General features: G+C 34.9%; 1 protein-coding gene across 3 annotated transcripts; it reads right to left on the reverse strand.

The window, feature by feature from the left end:
* Positions 1-15: 15 nt before the first annotated feature.
* LOC136235562 (SWI/SNF complex subunit SWI3C) lies at positions 16-10499 on the reverse strand. 3 transcript variants are annotated; one of them, XM_066025301.1, is made up of 9 exons: positions 10304-10499; positions 9622-10164; positions 8078-8613; positions 4833-5184; positions 4657-4730; positions 2748-2830; positions 2370-2443; positions 2079-2257; positions 16-824 (listed from the first exon to the last, which is right to left on the reverse strand). In XM_066025301.1, the coding sequence occupies exons 1-9, from the start codon at positions 10329-10331 to the stop codon at positions 336-338; spliced, it is 2358 nt and encodes a 785-aa protein (XP_065881373.1). In that variant the 5' UTR covers positions 10332-10499; the 3' UTR covers positions 16-335. The 3 variants fall into 3 exon arrangements, with proteins under 3 accessions (XP_065881373.1, XP_065881372.1, XP_065881371.1); XM_066025300.1 differs by having other exon boundaries at positions 2079-2254; positions 4821-5184; XM_066025299.1 differs by having other exon boundaries at positions 4821-5184; positions 10304-10498.
* Between the last annotated feature and the right edge of the window lie 5927 nt (positions 10500-16426).

Here is a 16426-nt window from a genome sequence, read left to right on the forward strand (position 1 = left end):
AAAAACAAGAGAAACTAAAAAAAAAAAACCATATCAGCCAAAGGTTGGTTGCTCTTTTCAAGTTGCATGTTCTGTACTAATACTAAGATTATTCATCTGCAGAACAAATTTCCCTAATTCATTATAATAATTCATAACTTAATCCAAATAAGATATGTTCTCTTCTCTTACAAGCCCTAGACACTGCTCCAAGGAAATTCTATTCAGATCAAAACTCTAAATGCCAAGGTTGATGAGAACATACAACATTCTTCGCCTATCCCTGTTGCAGCACACAAGGCGAACCAGTAGCCAGATCGGATGATAAAATTATCCATTTACATTACTGTTTCCTTTCAACCTAAACCAGAGCTAGGCCCTGATACAGACCTCAGCATTTGATTGAGATTTGGCTGTGAATTTCCAGGGGCGTTGAACATAGCATTTGATGGAGCAGAAGATGATGGCTGTATAGCTGCAAGGGGAAGCCTTGGCCCCATTGGAAACATCGGATGTGCTTGTTGTCCACGTTGCATAAATGACAAATGGGGATGGACTTGTTGATTGTTTCCATATCCCGACACGCTTGGTTGCGAAGAAGAAGTAGGTGATACTACTTGTTGCCTGTTGTTGCCACCACCGATGTTATTGTTAACGACCATCGAAGGAGAAATGGCTGTCAGGTTCATTTGTGAAGTAGCCCCAGCAGGTCCAACACGAGTTGATAGAAGGCGGACACGCTCTGCAGCAAATCTCTGCCTCGTCTTCTCTACTTGTTCACATTCTCTCATTAGCAGAGTTTCCACTTCTGCAAATTGCTTCAGTTTTAGCTCCAACCGCTTCAACTGTCACCACCATGTTAATAAACAAAAGGTTTTGACATTGCAAATTCTTTAACATAAAATAACAACAAATCCAATTCCTCCAAAATCTTTTTTTTTTCTATCCATGCAGAGCACTGGCCATGGGTTAAAAGCTATGTTGCACCGACACAGAAACGTACACCACGAAACGTAATTTCTGAAACATAGCCTTCAAGAGGAAACGGAAACTGAAATGGACAAGAAATGCAGAAAAAGCTACTAAAGGGGATTGTCTGTGCTACATAGGTTAAGAGTATTTAAGATCCACAAACTTCCGAGTATAATTTATCACAATCACAAAATTTCAATTCGTGTAAGAAAAAGAAACCTTCAACTTCAATAGGATTTCATGAATACTATGTAACTCCAGCAAATTTTTAGCCGGTTTGCTGACCTCACATCCTAATAATAATACTTGGCACATAACAACTATCTGATCCAAATTAGAACTTCGACATCTTCTGTAGGTGGATCTTACATGTCACACCTCCATTTTATAGAATGTTAGGTCAATAATCCACCGAGAAACTATAGCCCGTTTGAAGTTCAAGAATTTTCTATACGAATTGAAGCTTTGTGACTATGATAAAAGTACCCTAAAAGTTTGAGGACAATCAATGCTTTTAACCCCGTTACCGTTTGCCAAAAAAAAAAAAAAAAACCTAAAGTATGAGTTGTCTAACGAGATATAAAGCCAAACAATGAATTAAACTTCAAAATAAAAAAGTCTAACTCAAATCCAATGACTAATGTTTATTGCATCCACTCAAACATAATAAGAAGTTTGTATTTTACACTAGGGTAAAATACATTCATTGCCCTTGAACTATAAGGCTACTAACATTATGGCTCCTAAACTTCATTGCGTAACATAAAAGTCCTTGATCTTTACATTATTGTAAAGTTCAAGTCCAGATAAAAGAAAACGTTTGAAAACTTAACGAAATGATGACCTAAACAAGTTTAACTACATCATCAACTCTTTTCTTATCCATGTCATCATGAATTATGGCTTAATACCTATTTCCAGATCATCAATTCATTAATTTTTTTAACGTGTTTCCTTTATTTTGGAGTTTAATGATACTATAATGTAAAGTTCAAAGACTTCTATGGCACAAAATAAAGTTATAGTGCTTAATTCAAGGGCCATGGATATATTTTACCCTTGTACACTACATAAGAAAAGACAGAACAAGAGAATGAAAGAGAGAATAGAAATAGAACTTGTTATACCTGATGATTAATGATATTGGCAGATAGCCTTTGAATCTCCCGCTCTTCATGATCTGCAAAGAGTTTGGCCTTAGTTGCTGCAGCAGAAAGACCAGCTTTTGCAGCAGCATTGACTTTTTCTACAGATAAAGGAGCACCATCCGTCTCGTTTTGACTCCATGGACCGTGCAAGTTCTCTTCTGAAGTATAATGCATTGAAATAAGTTGGAAAGAAAGAAGAGTTAAAAGAAAAGAAAACAGAAAGAATTGAAATAAAATATAAGCTAGGAAAAAATACACCCTCTAACCAACCTTTTAGTTGAACTGAATTTGCAACCTCTCCGTGAAAATTACCTTCTCTGCCATGTGATCTCTCCGAATTCATCCTTCATCGGAAAGGGAAAAGATTAGATTGACATTGGTCTTACTACAGAAAAAACATAATACTTCAAAAGGCATTAAATTTCTCTGTTTCATCATTATTTTTGCTGTTAGACAAAACATGTGCATTTCATAGGCCCGAAACCAATGCAAAGATAGATTAGGCAGGCATTTGGAAACAGTTACTAAAACATTGAGGGGAAAGGAAGAAAACACATCTACCAAAACATAAGAAGTCCTAATGAGCAAAACTTCATAAGAACAATAACTACACACATCAGTCATGCCAAGCAAAGAAATTACACTTACCTATTATCCCCCAGTGCTGCCAAGGAAGCATTGGCACAAGCTGCAGCAACTCTTGGTCCAACAGAAGAGGCCAGAAAGGCAACCTACAAATTTCATACTTGTTAGATCCAGAAAAGGGAAGCAACTAGCAAGCAAACTATATAAATAAAAATAGACAAGGTAACTCCAATATCTCATTCCATCATTACTTATCCAGCTCCATTCTCTCTCTCTCTCTCTCTCTCTCTCTCTCTCTCTCTCTCTCTCTCTCTCTCTCTCTCTCTCTTTAAATCAAAAAGTGGAATTCTTAAAAATATTAGGTGTTTTACATGTTCAAACCACCTACCTCCATCCTTTTTTTCCTGTCTTGAACAATTGGTTTGATAAAAGATTACAGTAGGCAAAATGCCTTGTGGACTCAATGAACAAAAGTACTCCCTCGTTTTCGAAAGGATGTCATTTAAAGTTTTGTAACATGGATTAAGAAAGTCATTAAAATGTCCTAAATATAGTGTTGTTTTACTAAAACATCCATATAAATTATAATATTTTTTGAAATGTGACACCTTGTTAATTTTATTGTAATCAAGATTAAATGCAATGATAGATTTGGAAAATTTTACTTACACTTCTCTTGATTTTCTAAAATGACATTTTAAAATAAGAGCATTTTACTAAAATGACATCCTTCTGAAAATGGAGGGAGTATTTCTCTCCAAAAAAAAATTGGAGGGAGTACTGAACTTGGAAACAGAATAACAAATTTTAAGTTCTTTGAAGCAACTGATGTAGTTTTTCATAGTCTGATTCTCAGAGGGATCGCTATAATGAAATTTCAAGTTTCAAGTTTCAAGATCATATTTAAACTCTCAGTTATTTTGAGGAGTCGTTACCTAGATTCACCAGTAAAGTAGTACTTGAGTTTTCAATGAGTGTAACAAATGCAGCCTATTTTAGTTAACTTACAAAGTTATCTCACAAGGGGTTGCCATAGAAAATCTCTCGAGTTCTAAAATCTCTCACAAAGATTTCTGTAAGCTTCTGAAAACATAAACCAAGATACCAAATAACTCAGTTTTATGTCTACTTATATGGAACCACCCCAAATTTTACTAAGTACTGTAACTTTCAAAATCTATTCAAGGAGACTTCCATCCCTTTATTTTAGATTTTCGGTTAATTTCCCAGGTTGCAACTCTGAGACAACCTGAGTTCGTTCTTCCAATCAATAGTAAACCAGAGTAGACCATAAAGAAACAAGAAAGAATGCACTGGTAAAGGGTTTAAAAACAGTGTTATCACTCTTCGTAATACATTTAGCATTATCTATAGTCTGTATCAAACACATAAACTTCAGAGTGTTTTTCACTGAAAATAGATGAGCTGTAATAGATCTGATAGAACATGCATTTATCTTTTACTGGCACTAAAAGGATTTCGTTATTTAAGGCTCACTAATCAAAGTAATCCAAAAACTTGTGTAGACTCTCTAGTTTAGCCAACTCTTTTAATTTTCTCATTCTGTATCCAACTCCTGATATTAGTTAGTCTCAGTTTACCTATGGGACTGAACTGAAGTATGGGAGGAAAAACAATTCCAATTCATGTTATATAGATTGTCAATTTCTTTTCTTTTTTTCATTTAAAAAAGGTCTTAGTGTTTCGTTTGAACAAGAAATAAAAATGTTTTCTTTTAAGAAAATTTTAATGAAATTTTGAGATTAATATAATTGTTGAAGTTCAAGATATATATCAATAAAATAAGAAAGTTTGACTATTATTTTAATACCTCATAGTTGCAGGCTGTAAAAAATTCAAAGGAATACAATACAAGAAAACACAGTCTCTCCTGCAATCTAGTGTAATTCTTCAGATTGAAATGTTCATTTTCAAGTGAATACTTTAAAAGCCTTAGATAAAGATCACCTACCAATGCCATAATGGGATTCCCAGAATTTGCAAAAGGGATCCGACTCTCTGAATCCACACCTTGAAGACAGGGTCCTGCAGGAAGTATAGAGATGTAGATACAGAAAGTCAGAATAATGTCATCAGGGTTTGCAGGTTGGAAAGCACAACCAAGTAAAATAACACCTGACATATCACCATTAGAATGTGAATGTAATCTGGCACGGTCATCTCTGCTTGATGGATTAGATGACTTAGACATGCCAGGAACCTCAACATTTTCCAACAGACCATCTTCCATTGGTAGACGAAGAAAATGAAGAATACACTGAGATTTTGACTTTGTTCCGACATGTTCTGCAATTTCATTCCAATGCTCATTGTAAATTTCCATTGCCTCAAGCAGCAGAAAAGTTTCCTGATCACTCCAACTTTCTCCATCTAAATCACAATTATCCTTCATTGGATCTGTCTTTACAAAATCCAAGCTTGAATGACCAGTCACAAACCTTCCCTCATGGAAGCAGTCAGAACATAGCAATACGTCAATCTGTTAAATGAAATGTTAATTGGTCATTAGAATGAAACAGAAAAAAGGTCAACAAGAGGCTTTTAAAATCAGATGTTTCCAGCTTGTCTCTACATGCCCACAAAATAAACAGTTTCTACAACAACAACAACAACAACAAAGCCTTAGTCCCGAAATGATTCGGGGAAAATAAACAGTTTCTAATTAAATAATTTAATATTGATTTTAGTTTACACACTAATAAAGTGTCACAGACTACGGAAATAGAGAGGAATCCATGGGATACCATGTAGACTAACATACTACATTGACATATTTTAACTTGTTACAAATACACATATATACACATAGAAGGAGAGGAGACCCATACCTAGCAAACTCATACCTACAAGACCCATACCATACAAGAGACTTATCCGCGATAGAAGGCATATAAATTGTTTTCTGGAAGGTCTAACATAATAGAAAGATCAGTTCAGGGCTTCTCCCACCACAAAAGCAGTCAATCGGAAAAAGAGAAAAAACAAGGAGTATTTGAGCAAGCCTCCAGTGCTGGTGCCGCCGAAGGATAAAGTGCCACTGAAGCTCTATCTTTCAGCCACCAATGATTCTATAGGATGTCTCTTAGCAAAGGAGAACTCCTTAGGTTATGAGCAGGCTGTATATTATTTGAGTTGGTTCTTAACTCCATAGAAGATTAGGTATACTCCGATTGAGACCACTTTCTTCCCTGAAGTAAGTCCGGTCATTCCATACAGCAAAGCTAGCGAGGCAGGTAATGGCAATTAAAGGAGGATTTTTAAGTTACCTTGTTTTGTTGGGTTGGTTCACGCGCGCGCAAACGAGCACCAGCCGCAACAGCAGGAAACTATGGCCAATAGAGTCAGACACTTAGCTACATCCGCATGCAAAAGGAATGTGGTTCTGGTTGAGGCTTTCTTTCCCTTATTAGTAAAGGGGGTGTGGGACGTTCACGGAGTCCGTGCCTTCTGTACCACCACAATACTGGTCGTTGTTGGAATGGACTCTGTTACGCGGTTGGATGAAGATGTGGCTACGTTTAGTTCACTGATATGCTGCCCTTGCTCTCGGAGGTCGCCCTCGAAGCTTTACTCACCGACGCACCTATTTAAAGGCTATTTCCGTTTAATAAAAGCAAGCAAAAAAATTACTGCAAATTGAGATCGTGGAGTTCTCCCTTAACAAGCTCCTATCTATTCCGAGATAGTGGGGTTCTTTCTTAGCGAGCTCCGAACTGTTTCAACAAGATAGGTAAAGGAAGGAGAACTTTTAAGCACTCCTTCCTAGAAGATTTTAGGGTACAAGGTCCTGTAACTAGATCCCAAACCGTGTTCATAACAACGCTCCTTCACAAACCTACTTGTTTTTTTGCTGCTTCAGCACCTCAACTAATCCTTCAATTGTTGTGTGCTCAACTTATTCTATCCAACTTATAATTTATCCACACAAAATGAACAGCTCATGCCTTCAAATTTCAATTATTTTTCTACTATTGCCATTAAGAAACCATAATTTAGATCAAGAAAGCTATAAATTTTCCTCTTAATTTTCTCTCCCATCTCCATAAAAGACCATCAAAAAGTTGATATCACTGTAGTCGTGAATAATTGAATATAAGCATGTATACATCAGCAACCAATAATAGTCCCTTTACCAGCTTTAAAATGGACTAAAATATAAACATATCTTTATAAATTAAGGCATAGTTGTTAAAGGCGCTTGGGGGTTCTGGAGCCTTGGCGCGCCTGAATGACACAAGGCGCATTAACAAAATAAAATTTATACACCTATAAATGATAATATTTAAATTATAAGAAATGATAAATTCTAAAATCAAAATGCAATAATAAATAAATTCTAAATGCAATGAACACCATATTCTAAATCTAAAGTATAATTTTCAACTAAATAGTAAATTCTAAATCGACTAGTAGTTAATTCTTATCAAAACCTGTTCGGGTTGGCTGTTCTTGAAAGTTGAAATCTTTTGTAGTTTGTTCTTCAAAGTTAAACTTATCCTTTGTTTCTCTAATTCTGAATTCTCCCCTTGACGGCTTTATGTTTCACATTTTCTTTCTCTTGGATACTTCTTTACTACTTTTTCTCTTTACATAGTTGTTTGTCTTGTGTGAATGTCTCTTCCTCTTCCAATCCTAACGTGTATTTTCTGTTCTTTTTTGTATTATTATTTTGGACCTTTAGATGTGTCTATTCTAAGGTGAATTTTAAACCTACATTAAGAACTTCAACAAAATCCTAAAAATATACATATGTCACAGAGACGCACCATTAACAACTAAGTTTGAAGCCCAACCTTCCTTTTCCAAATTCTATATTCAACCAACTTGATATTTCATCTCAATCATATCCACCTCAATGCAAAAAGATCATTGTAAATAAGGTGAAACATGTGATTTGCATCATATCAACAAATGAGGATTGTCTAAAGCACAAAAACTTTGCTCACATAGTTTGAAGTTTCAACAGACAAATTTTCAGTCTATTTTTGAAAGGATGCCTTGTAAGGTTTTGGCACATGGATTAAGAAATAATTAAAAATATCTTAATTAAAGTGTTATTCTACTAAAATATCCAAATAAATATTCTTCGGAATACGAATTATTTTGTTAAGTTTATTGTTAATCAACACTAAATACAAGGAGAGACTTAGAAAAAATTATTAAAAGTTCTCTTGATTTTTACAAATGACAAGTATTTTTTACCAAAGCATTTTCCTAGAAAGACATCTATTCAAAACAGAGGGAGTAGTTCAAATCACAAATTTTCTTCACTTTCAGCTATTACTTAAAGGACAACTGCCAATAAGTAAAGTAAAAATAAAAGAACGATGTAATGATTAAAATAGAAAAAGAAAGCAGAGATTTATTTTTACCTCCTTTTGTGACTGATAGTATATGCTAGGAAGAGACTGAGAGCAATAAGCACAACGATTATCAGATAAACTCTCTCGAATTTTGTCGTCCAAGTCAGAGATTTCGTCATCACGAGAAGACAATGATGAATAAATCTCAGCTGCCTTAAACCTACATTTGGGCTTTTCGAATTTGATCAAACTATCAATTGACTTTAAAGCAGCTGATGGCACATGAACCTCGCCATTTGAATCCTCTCTTAAGTAGGATCCACCATTCCAAGATTCACGGCTTGGCACGGCTGTACAGTAGTTGATAATTCCCCAATGATCAAGAAACCTAACAATTCGAGCTAAATCTTCATCTTCGACACCAGTAACCAATCCCAGACAGTCAGAAACTGTAATGCTCTTCTCTGGATTCTCCATGTATTTAGCAACAACATAGTTCCTACATTCCATGTATTTTTCTGGAGTGTGTTCTGGTGATTTCCCAGAGAAAAAATGTGGCACCACCTGTCTCTCCAGTCTATTCACCACGGCTGGAGAAAACCAATCTACCATAAAGAATCCAAACAAGAAGAGACCAAAATCAGTACAAGCATATACTAAGGAAGAAAAGTAACCATTGATATCAATTTCAAAAGCCAATGTGGATAAAGTGCTATGCAAGCCTACACGAGTGAGCACATGAGTGCACAAAAAATTTACTAAACATACCGCAAGTCTTTGATACATTATGGCAGAAAAGGTCTGCCTGTATAAATTTCAATGACAAAATAAATATTACACAGCATAAGTCTGACTTTTATGATGGACCTGGTCCCTAAGGATATCTCTCTCTCCCAACCTATGTGCACACGCATAATGCATTAAAGCAAGGGTACAATAACATGGAGTCCTTTCAATAAGGTTTATATCATGTTTACTAACCTTCAACAAGGATTCCAAAAACCGCTCGCTTACCTTTTTGGGAATTACAATTTCTATTTACAAAGGAATACAATGCTTACATGAATATGGATCAGTATCAGAAAATCAATTCTAGATAAACACTTGTTGATCATTTTACACATGCAGGAAACCCCCTTAAAAAACTCAAGAGTGTTCATTTCTTCCCTCTCATGTCCTTTTACAGCCTTAGATCTTAAGCACAGTTTCCAAGAAAATAAGCAACCTAAACAAATCTCGTTATATGAACAAAACTGCAGCAAATACAATTTGTACGTCTTTTAGCAATACAAAGAGATTCGATCCCAGACTCTCCGTTTTGCTGCTATAAAATTCAAAACCACAGTTTTGACACAATATAGTTCACACAATCGATAACAGAGATTAGTCAATAATATCCTTCAAACAACATGGAGCTACTAAGCCTAAAGTACACTATTATACCGAGAAACCACTTTTTCATAGCAAAGCAAACAAAAACTAAATCATCCAGGTAAAAGATAATTCTACAACACCCTAGCATATTCATCACGACTAACTACTTCGGCACAATTTTTTATATTGGTACTTGCACAATCAAAAAAATTAACTGATGAAGAGAGTAGCGAACATACCGGAATGCAACGGAACAATATGAACTCTAGTCCCAAAGCGTTTTACAACCCCTTTTCCCTCCAAAATAGGAGGCGGCGTGACCACATAAGCAGAATTTCCACCATCATTTCTCTCCTGATCAGCCCCAAACCCATCAGCAGGCACAGCAGACAGTGCCTGTAGTTGCCCATGTGATACATTCTCTAAATCAGGCACTTGCCCCCTACTACTGCTACTATCCCCAGCCAAATTCGCCCTCTCCAAAGCCGAAATAGCAAGAACCGAAGCATGAGGTCGATTCACAGCAATTTTCGTTACGGGAGGGAAGTCACAAATTCGAAACCCATTATCAAGAAGCACCTCACTTTCAACATGGTTGGGATCGGGATGTGCAGATTGAGGATGATTAGGGTTAGGGTCCTCAAAATCATCATCCCGCTGGTCATGATTGTCATCATCAGCAGCATCATCTTCATATTCTTCGTCTGGGTCATCATGTTTAGGTTGTTGTTTACGAGTAATTTGGGGCTCCCGCTTCCTCCTCTTCCATTTGCCTCTACCATCTGTTTTGAACAAAATTGAAAACAGGAAAGAAGTAAAAATGAAAGAAATTGAACAAAGAAGTGAAAAATTGAAGAGAAAGAGAGAAAAGGGGGGAGAGGTTTTGGGGTTAATGGTGAGTAGTAGAAGTAGAATTAGTACCTGAATGGAAAGATGGGGATGCTGGCATTGTTGTTGAGGGAAATGTGGAGATTTGTGGGGTCTTTGATTGGTTGAATGGAATCAAAGGAAGAAGAGAGAGAAAGAGAGAGAATGATGGGTGCGGAAGAGGAAAACTCTTCTCTCTATCTGTCTGTGAAGCTTTGTGCTGTTGCTTTGTTGTTGGTGTCCTTGATGAGAGCAAATATCAACGTTATGAGTTTTTTTTATTTTATTTTTCCCACTTCTTGTTCTATTTTTCAACTTTTTTAGAAATTAGAATCTACAGTCTCAATGACATGCATCTTAATGAGAATGTAGAATTTGCTTCATTCACCATTAGATCTAGACTTATTAGAATCCTAAGGTGGAGATTCAAAGCATAAATAAGCTTAGATCTAACGGTGAATGAGCAAATTCACTTGCTCTTTTTACTCCATTTTCTGCTCAGGATGGTGTTTTCCTATTAAAAAAATAAAAGTTTTAGGTGTTTTGTAAATGGCAGTTAAACTTTCATCAAAGAAAAATGGCAGTTAAACTAATCTCCTTTGAAATTTAGTTGTCTTTTTTTTTTTTTTTTGAGTTTAGAGGTTAATGAAACGAGAGTTAAAAATTGTAATGGAAAGAAAATGAAAGTGATGGAAATAAAAGTTAAAAATGAATTTTATTTGAAAGTTTATAGAACCTAAATGAGAGTTCAATGTCTTTAACCAAATAGCTAAATCTCTCTCTTTTAGAATGAAAAACAAACAAGAATAAAAAATGGAGTAACCAAACACCCTTTTAATCCAAATTTAACAAACTCTTAGGTATTAAACTCGATTGTTTTTATGTTAATTGGTCAATTTTTATCATAAATTGTGCAATTATACTCCTAATATTTGCAAGTCGAACCAATTACATCCGTGAGTACAAGTATATTTTAGGCAAAAAGAATGTTAAGTACCTTATCTTTCATTTTTTTTTTTTTGTTCATTCTACTCTTTCATTTATTTGGATATATTAAGTCACTTATCATTAAATTTTTGTCATATTAAGTTCTTGATGACAAAAAAAAATAAGTTTTTTATATAAAATTCAATTAACAAAGTATTATTCATTTTTTAATTTGGATTTTGGATTTTTTCACAATTTAAAAATAGCTTTTTTTTATGTGTAATATGGTTATAGAGAAACAATAAAACTTTATTTCGAACTGTAAAATATATAATTTCATACACATATGAAATGAATAGCGTCTTTTTAACTAAATTAGATGTTAACAACTAACTAATTTTGGTAAGCAGATGTTTAATTTAACTAAAAATAAATTATCAATGGTTTAATGTATCCAAATAAAATATTAAGGGCTTAATGAACCAAAAAATGAATGGTCAGTGACCTTAGGCTTTTTTTTTCCTAAAATACAATTGTAGTTAGATGTAAAATTGGTCCGGCTTGCAAACACGAGATATATTGTTTTTTTTCCTTTTTTTTAATATATCCACATATGTACACATATTTTTTATGTGACTAATGAGTGATAATATGACGCACGGGTATAGGAAAGATAAGAAGATTCATAACAGTGTAGATTGTTTTGTTAATAATGACTGAAACTTTATCAAACTTTCAAATATTAGGGGTAAAATTGTGTTAATTTATATACATTAGGGGTACATTTTATGGATGGCAATGGATAGGGTACCCGCAGATGGTGTCAATCTTAAACTCTTACCCGTTTATTTTTTAATTACTTGTACTCGTTTCATTACTCTAACGGATATACTTCATGAATCTCATATTCGTCCCATTTAAATTGTGGGTACTCTTACCCGTTAAGAATCAATACATAAAACAAAAAATATTACAAATTTAAGAAAAGATAAATTTAATAAACCATCCATAAATAATTCATCTATAAATTTAACAAATATTCCAATTCAAATGCTAAATCAACCTTAATTAATAAAAATAGATTTGCTTAGTGGTCAATTTAATAGATGAAAGTGAAATATATGGCGAGTATTTAAGGGTTATTCTCATACCCGTCACGGGTAATTTTTTTGAGCTCATACTTGTCTCAATTGTACTTTAGATTTAGAAGATGCAAAAAAAAAAAAACAATTTAAAAGAGTCGTTTTTTTTTCACAATACTTCTGCATTATTATAGAAAATATAATGGTTTTTATTATATGCTTTTAAAGACACTTCAATCTTTTATAAGGTAAATTACACCCATGGCTCTGAATTTTACTCATTTTAATAGCGTGGCCATTGAATTTTAATTTTTAACAGTATAACCATTGGACTTTATACTTTTTTAACATCAATGGCCACTCAACACATCAAAACGACCGTTGACGGTCTCAAAATAAAAAATTCAAAAAATTAATAATATTCTAAGAAACTTTAATTCTTAAAAATTTTCGTTTTGAAATCATTTAGGTGTTGTTCGGTTTGGAGAGATATTAAATTTTTAAAGAGAGAAAGCTTCAATAAAGGTGATTTTGGAAAATAACTGAACAATTTTAATTCTTGAATATTTTCATTTTGAGGTCGTTAATGGTGATTCCGAGGAGTTAGTTAAAATTGAATAGTCGCCGATGTTAAAAAGTGTAAAATTCTGTTACCATACTATTAAAATTAAAATTTAATGGCTATAGTATTAAAATAAATTTTTTTTTTGGTAGAAACAGGAAAGAAAACAAACCAACACCGAGACAAAAGCTAACATGGGATCAGCCTAGGAAAGTTAACCCCAACTCTGTCCTCTAAAAGGAGAGAAGAAAGATAGATAGGAGGATCAGAAAGGGTGGAAACACCTAACATCCCCTCGTGCCCAGCCGCCGCCAAGCGATCCGCAATTCGATTTTGTTCTCTGTAGATGTGGCTGAACTCTAAGGACTCAAAGGAGGAGCCAAGACTTCTTATTGCTTTGATAAGGTTCTGGCTACTAAGACAAAAAGCATGATTATTAGAGATCATACTAATAGCCTCCATATTATCAGACTCCACAGCAAGCCTTTTAATACCCAGCTTTCTGGCAAGCTTGACTCCAGAAAGAATACCCCAAAGTTTCGCTGAAAAGGATGAGCCCAAACCCAGGTTATGGGTGAATCCAGACAACCAGGCACCTCCCGCGTCCCTGAGCACGCCTCCAGCCGCGATCTTTCCATTGTTGAGACATGAGCCATCCGTGTTCAACTTAACCACTCCATCCTTCGGCCTACACCACCCAACGAGTTGAACCTCTTTATTCTGGGTAGAATTGGCAAGGGGGTCCCCTTTGAAGCTCCCCGTAATGGTAATGAGCTTTTTAGAGAAGAACTCGGGTAAGTTCTGAATAAAAACAGTCTTCTCACCAAAGATCTCCTCGTTTCTACACTTCCAAAGGTGGTGGCAGATAATAGCAAATAAAATGTCTCCCTGCTCCATGCTAGCCATTAACCTACCTTTAACCCCATTGGAGAACCAGTCATTCTCAGGGTAGGCAAAGAAGGAGGGGAGAATGTGGTGCGGAAGAACTTTCTGCCAAACCTCCTTACTCTTAGGGCAGTCCCTAAGGGCATGGCACAAAGATTCAACTTGGCTTCTGCATCTACTGCAAGCACCTAAATCCGCCAAGTGACGTCTATGTCTATCCGAATTAGTCAGCAACCTGTCCTTGACTCCAAGCCACAGGAAGCTCCTCATTCGGTAAGGGATTTTCAGAGCCCAAATGGATTTCCAAGTGTCCGAAAGAGGGTCGGATCTGTCAAGAGTAAAAGCTTCAAAGGCAGACTTGCAAGAGTAAGCTCCATTTTTTGTTAGGGCCCAGCAATGCCTATCCTTGTCCTCCTCAAGGTTACTAATCTTCACTCCCCTGATTCTGAGGAGAGAATCAAGGCTCAAGAAGGAATCAAACATAGACCAAATCCAGTCCCCATCAGAGTCCACCACATCGGCAATCCTCCAGTTGCGGAAATTGCTAGGTGGGGGAGAGCAGCAAACCTCTATAAGAGGTTTATCTCCGATCCAGGTGTCATACCAGAAGCTTATGGACTTACCATTACCCACCTCCAGGCCAACCCCCGTACAGAACTCAGCAAACACAGCACTGAGCCCTTTCCAAAGGAAAGAACAATTGCCAATCCTCTCTTTAGGGCCCCCAAAGATTTTGTCCTTTCGATACTTGCCACAAAGCAATCGAACCCAAAGAGAAGAAGGGTTCTGCCACATTCTCCAGAGGAGCTTCATCAACAAGACCTTATTGTTATCTTTAGCTTGTTTGATGCCAAGACCCCCCCTGCTTTTAGGCTGGCAGACCTCCTTCCAAGGAACTAGGTGAATCTTCCTACCCTCTCCAGACTCACCCCAAAGAAAACGCCGGTTGATTTTATCAAGCTCATTGAGAACCGGCTCAGGCAACTTACATGCTTGCATGATATGATTGGGAGATGCGCAGTTGACAGACTGAATTAAGGTTAGACGGCCAGCCAAGGAAAGAGAATTGGCCTTCCAACTAGCACACAACCCATTAGTATAATTTACCCATCTTTTTTATCACCAAAACTACATATACAACAACTTAATTAATAAATTGTTTCAGGAAAAAAATTGCTTAATAGATAAATACTATAAAATTTAAGGTTAAGTTGAACTCCAAATTTAACTTAAGTATTATCATGTTTTCATTCATAAAAATATAGAAGAGTTTTATCTACTGTTACATGGATTCGACTCATTGAAAAATTACGAAATTATTCTTAAAAGAACACTTTAAAATCGATTGTATATGAAATGTGTTTCCCAATATTGTACTAAAAGTATTTTCAAACATTGATTATTATTATAATCTATAAAATTAAAGATACTCCGATATATTTTGAATTATAATTTTTGAATTACTTATATTTTACTATTTTTTATTAAATAATTGCCTTTCTATATATCATTATTTATATATTTTAATATTGATATCTTTACAATCTCCTAATTGTGGATTATAACAAATTAAGTTTATAGAAATAAATCTCAGGTTGGATTTCTACTAAATGCATTTCCAGTGAAGGTACATGTAACCTAAACAAAATATTGAAAATGAGAAATTATACATTCAACAACTCACTTTTATAAATAATTTAAATTTCATCCATAAATATGTTTCATGTGAATAATTTTTTTTAATATATATATTAATATAAGTATTAGAATTACATTCAATGGGTCGAATATTAATAGGGGTAGGCAAAAAAACCAGTCAAACCGGTAACCGAACCAAAAACCGATAATCTGAACCAGAAAAGTGGTTAACCGAACCGGTAGTTTTCTTAATGGTTAAAAAATAGATAGGTATCGGTTTCGGTTTCGATTTGGGGATAGAGTGTTAAAAAACCGCGGTTAACGGTTAACCAAACCGTTTAATAAATATAAATTTAGAAAAATATATAGGTCATTTGACGACAAAGGCAAGGCAAATATAAATATAAATACATAGATTATACTGCTTAATATAAATACATAGATTATAACATATATTAATATAAATATATAACATAGATTATATTGCTTTACTTTAAAAAAAATACTGCTTAACATAGATTATAACATACATTTCTTTATGTTTTAAATGTAAACTTGATGGATTGTTTTTAAGTTTGGTATCTATGTTTGAATTCTGAACTTTTATATGAATTCGTTTCGTTTGAATTTTTGAAATTATATGTATTTTAATATTGTTTAAAAATTCAGGTTTGGGTAAAAATTATGGTTAACCATTGATTTTTTGGTTAACTAGTGAGAATTGGTTAAAACCCGTTAACCGAAAAACCTAAACGAAATTAATGGTTAACCGGTTGTATGGTTAACCGATTGATATAGACCGGTTTCGGTTTGGATGGTTAAAAACCCGTTGATAATGGTTCGGTTAATTTTTTTTGCCTAATGGACCAGTTAACCGAACCGTGCCCACCCCTAAATATTAAGGTATGTCCAATGGATTCGGTTGGACCCTTATAAGGAGCAATTAGGGTTTCATTCTAATTGCTGTTTATGAGCTTATTAGAAGAGAAATTAAGAATTAACCTAGTCCACCTCCCTCTTAGTGTGTTGTCGTCTCTCTTTCTCTGTTCGACGCATCTAGCTCATATATCAATTATTTCTTCT

This window comes from Euphorbia lathyris, chromosome 7, assembly GCF_963576675.1.
Source record: "Euphorbia lathyris chromosome 7, ddEupLath1.1, whole genome shotgun sequence".
NCBI classification, from domain to species: domain Eukaryota; kingdom Viridiplantae; phylum Streptophyta; class Magnoliopsida; order Malpighiales; family Euphorbiaceae; genus Euphorbia; species Euphorbia lathyris.

Coding starts and splice junctions, on each gene's coding strand:
- LOC136235562 (XM_066025299.1), bottom strand. CDS start 10,331: ATGCCAGCATCCCCATCTTTCCATTCAG. Junction 10,165..10,303: donor ATCCCCATCTTTCCATTCAG/GTACTAATTCTA, acceptor TGTTCAAAACAG/ATGGTAGAGGCAAATGGAAG. Junction 2,258..2,369: donor AAATTCAGTTCAACTAAAAG/GTTGGTTAGAGG, acceptor ATTATACTTCAG/AAGAGAACTTGCACGGTCCA.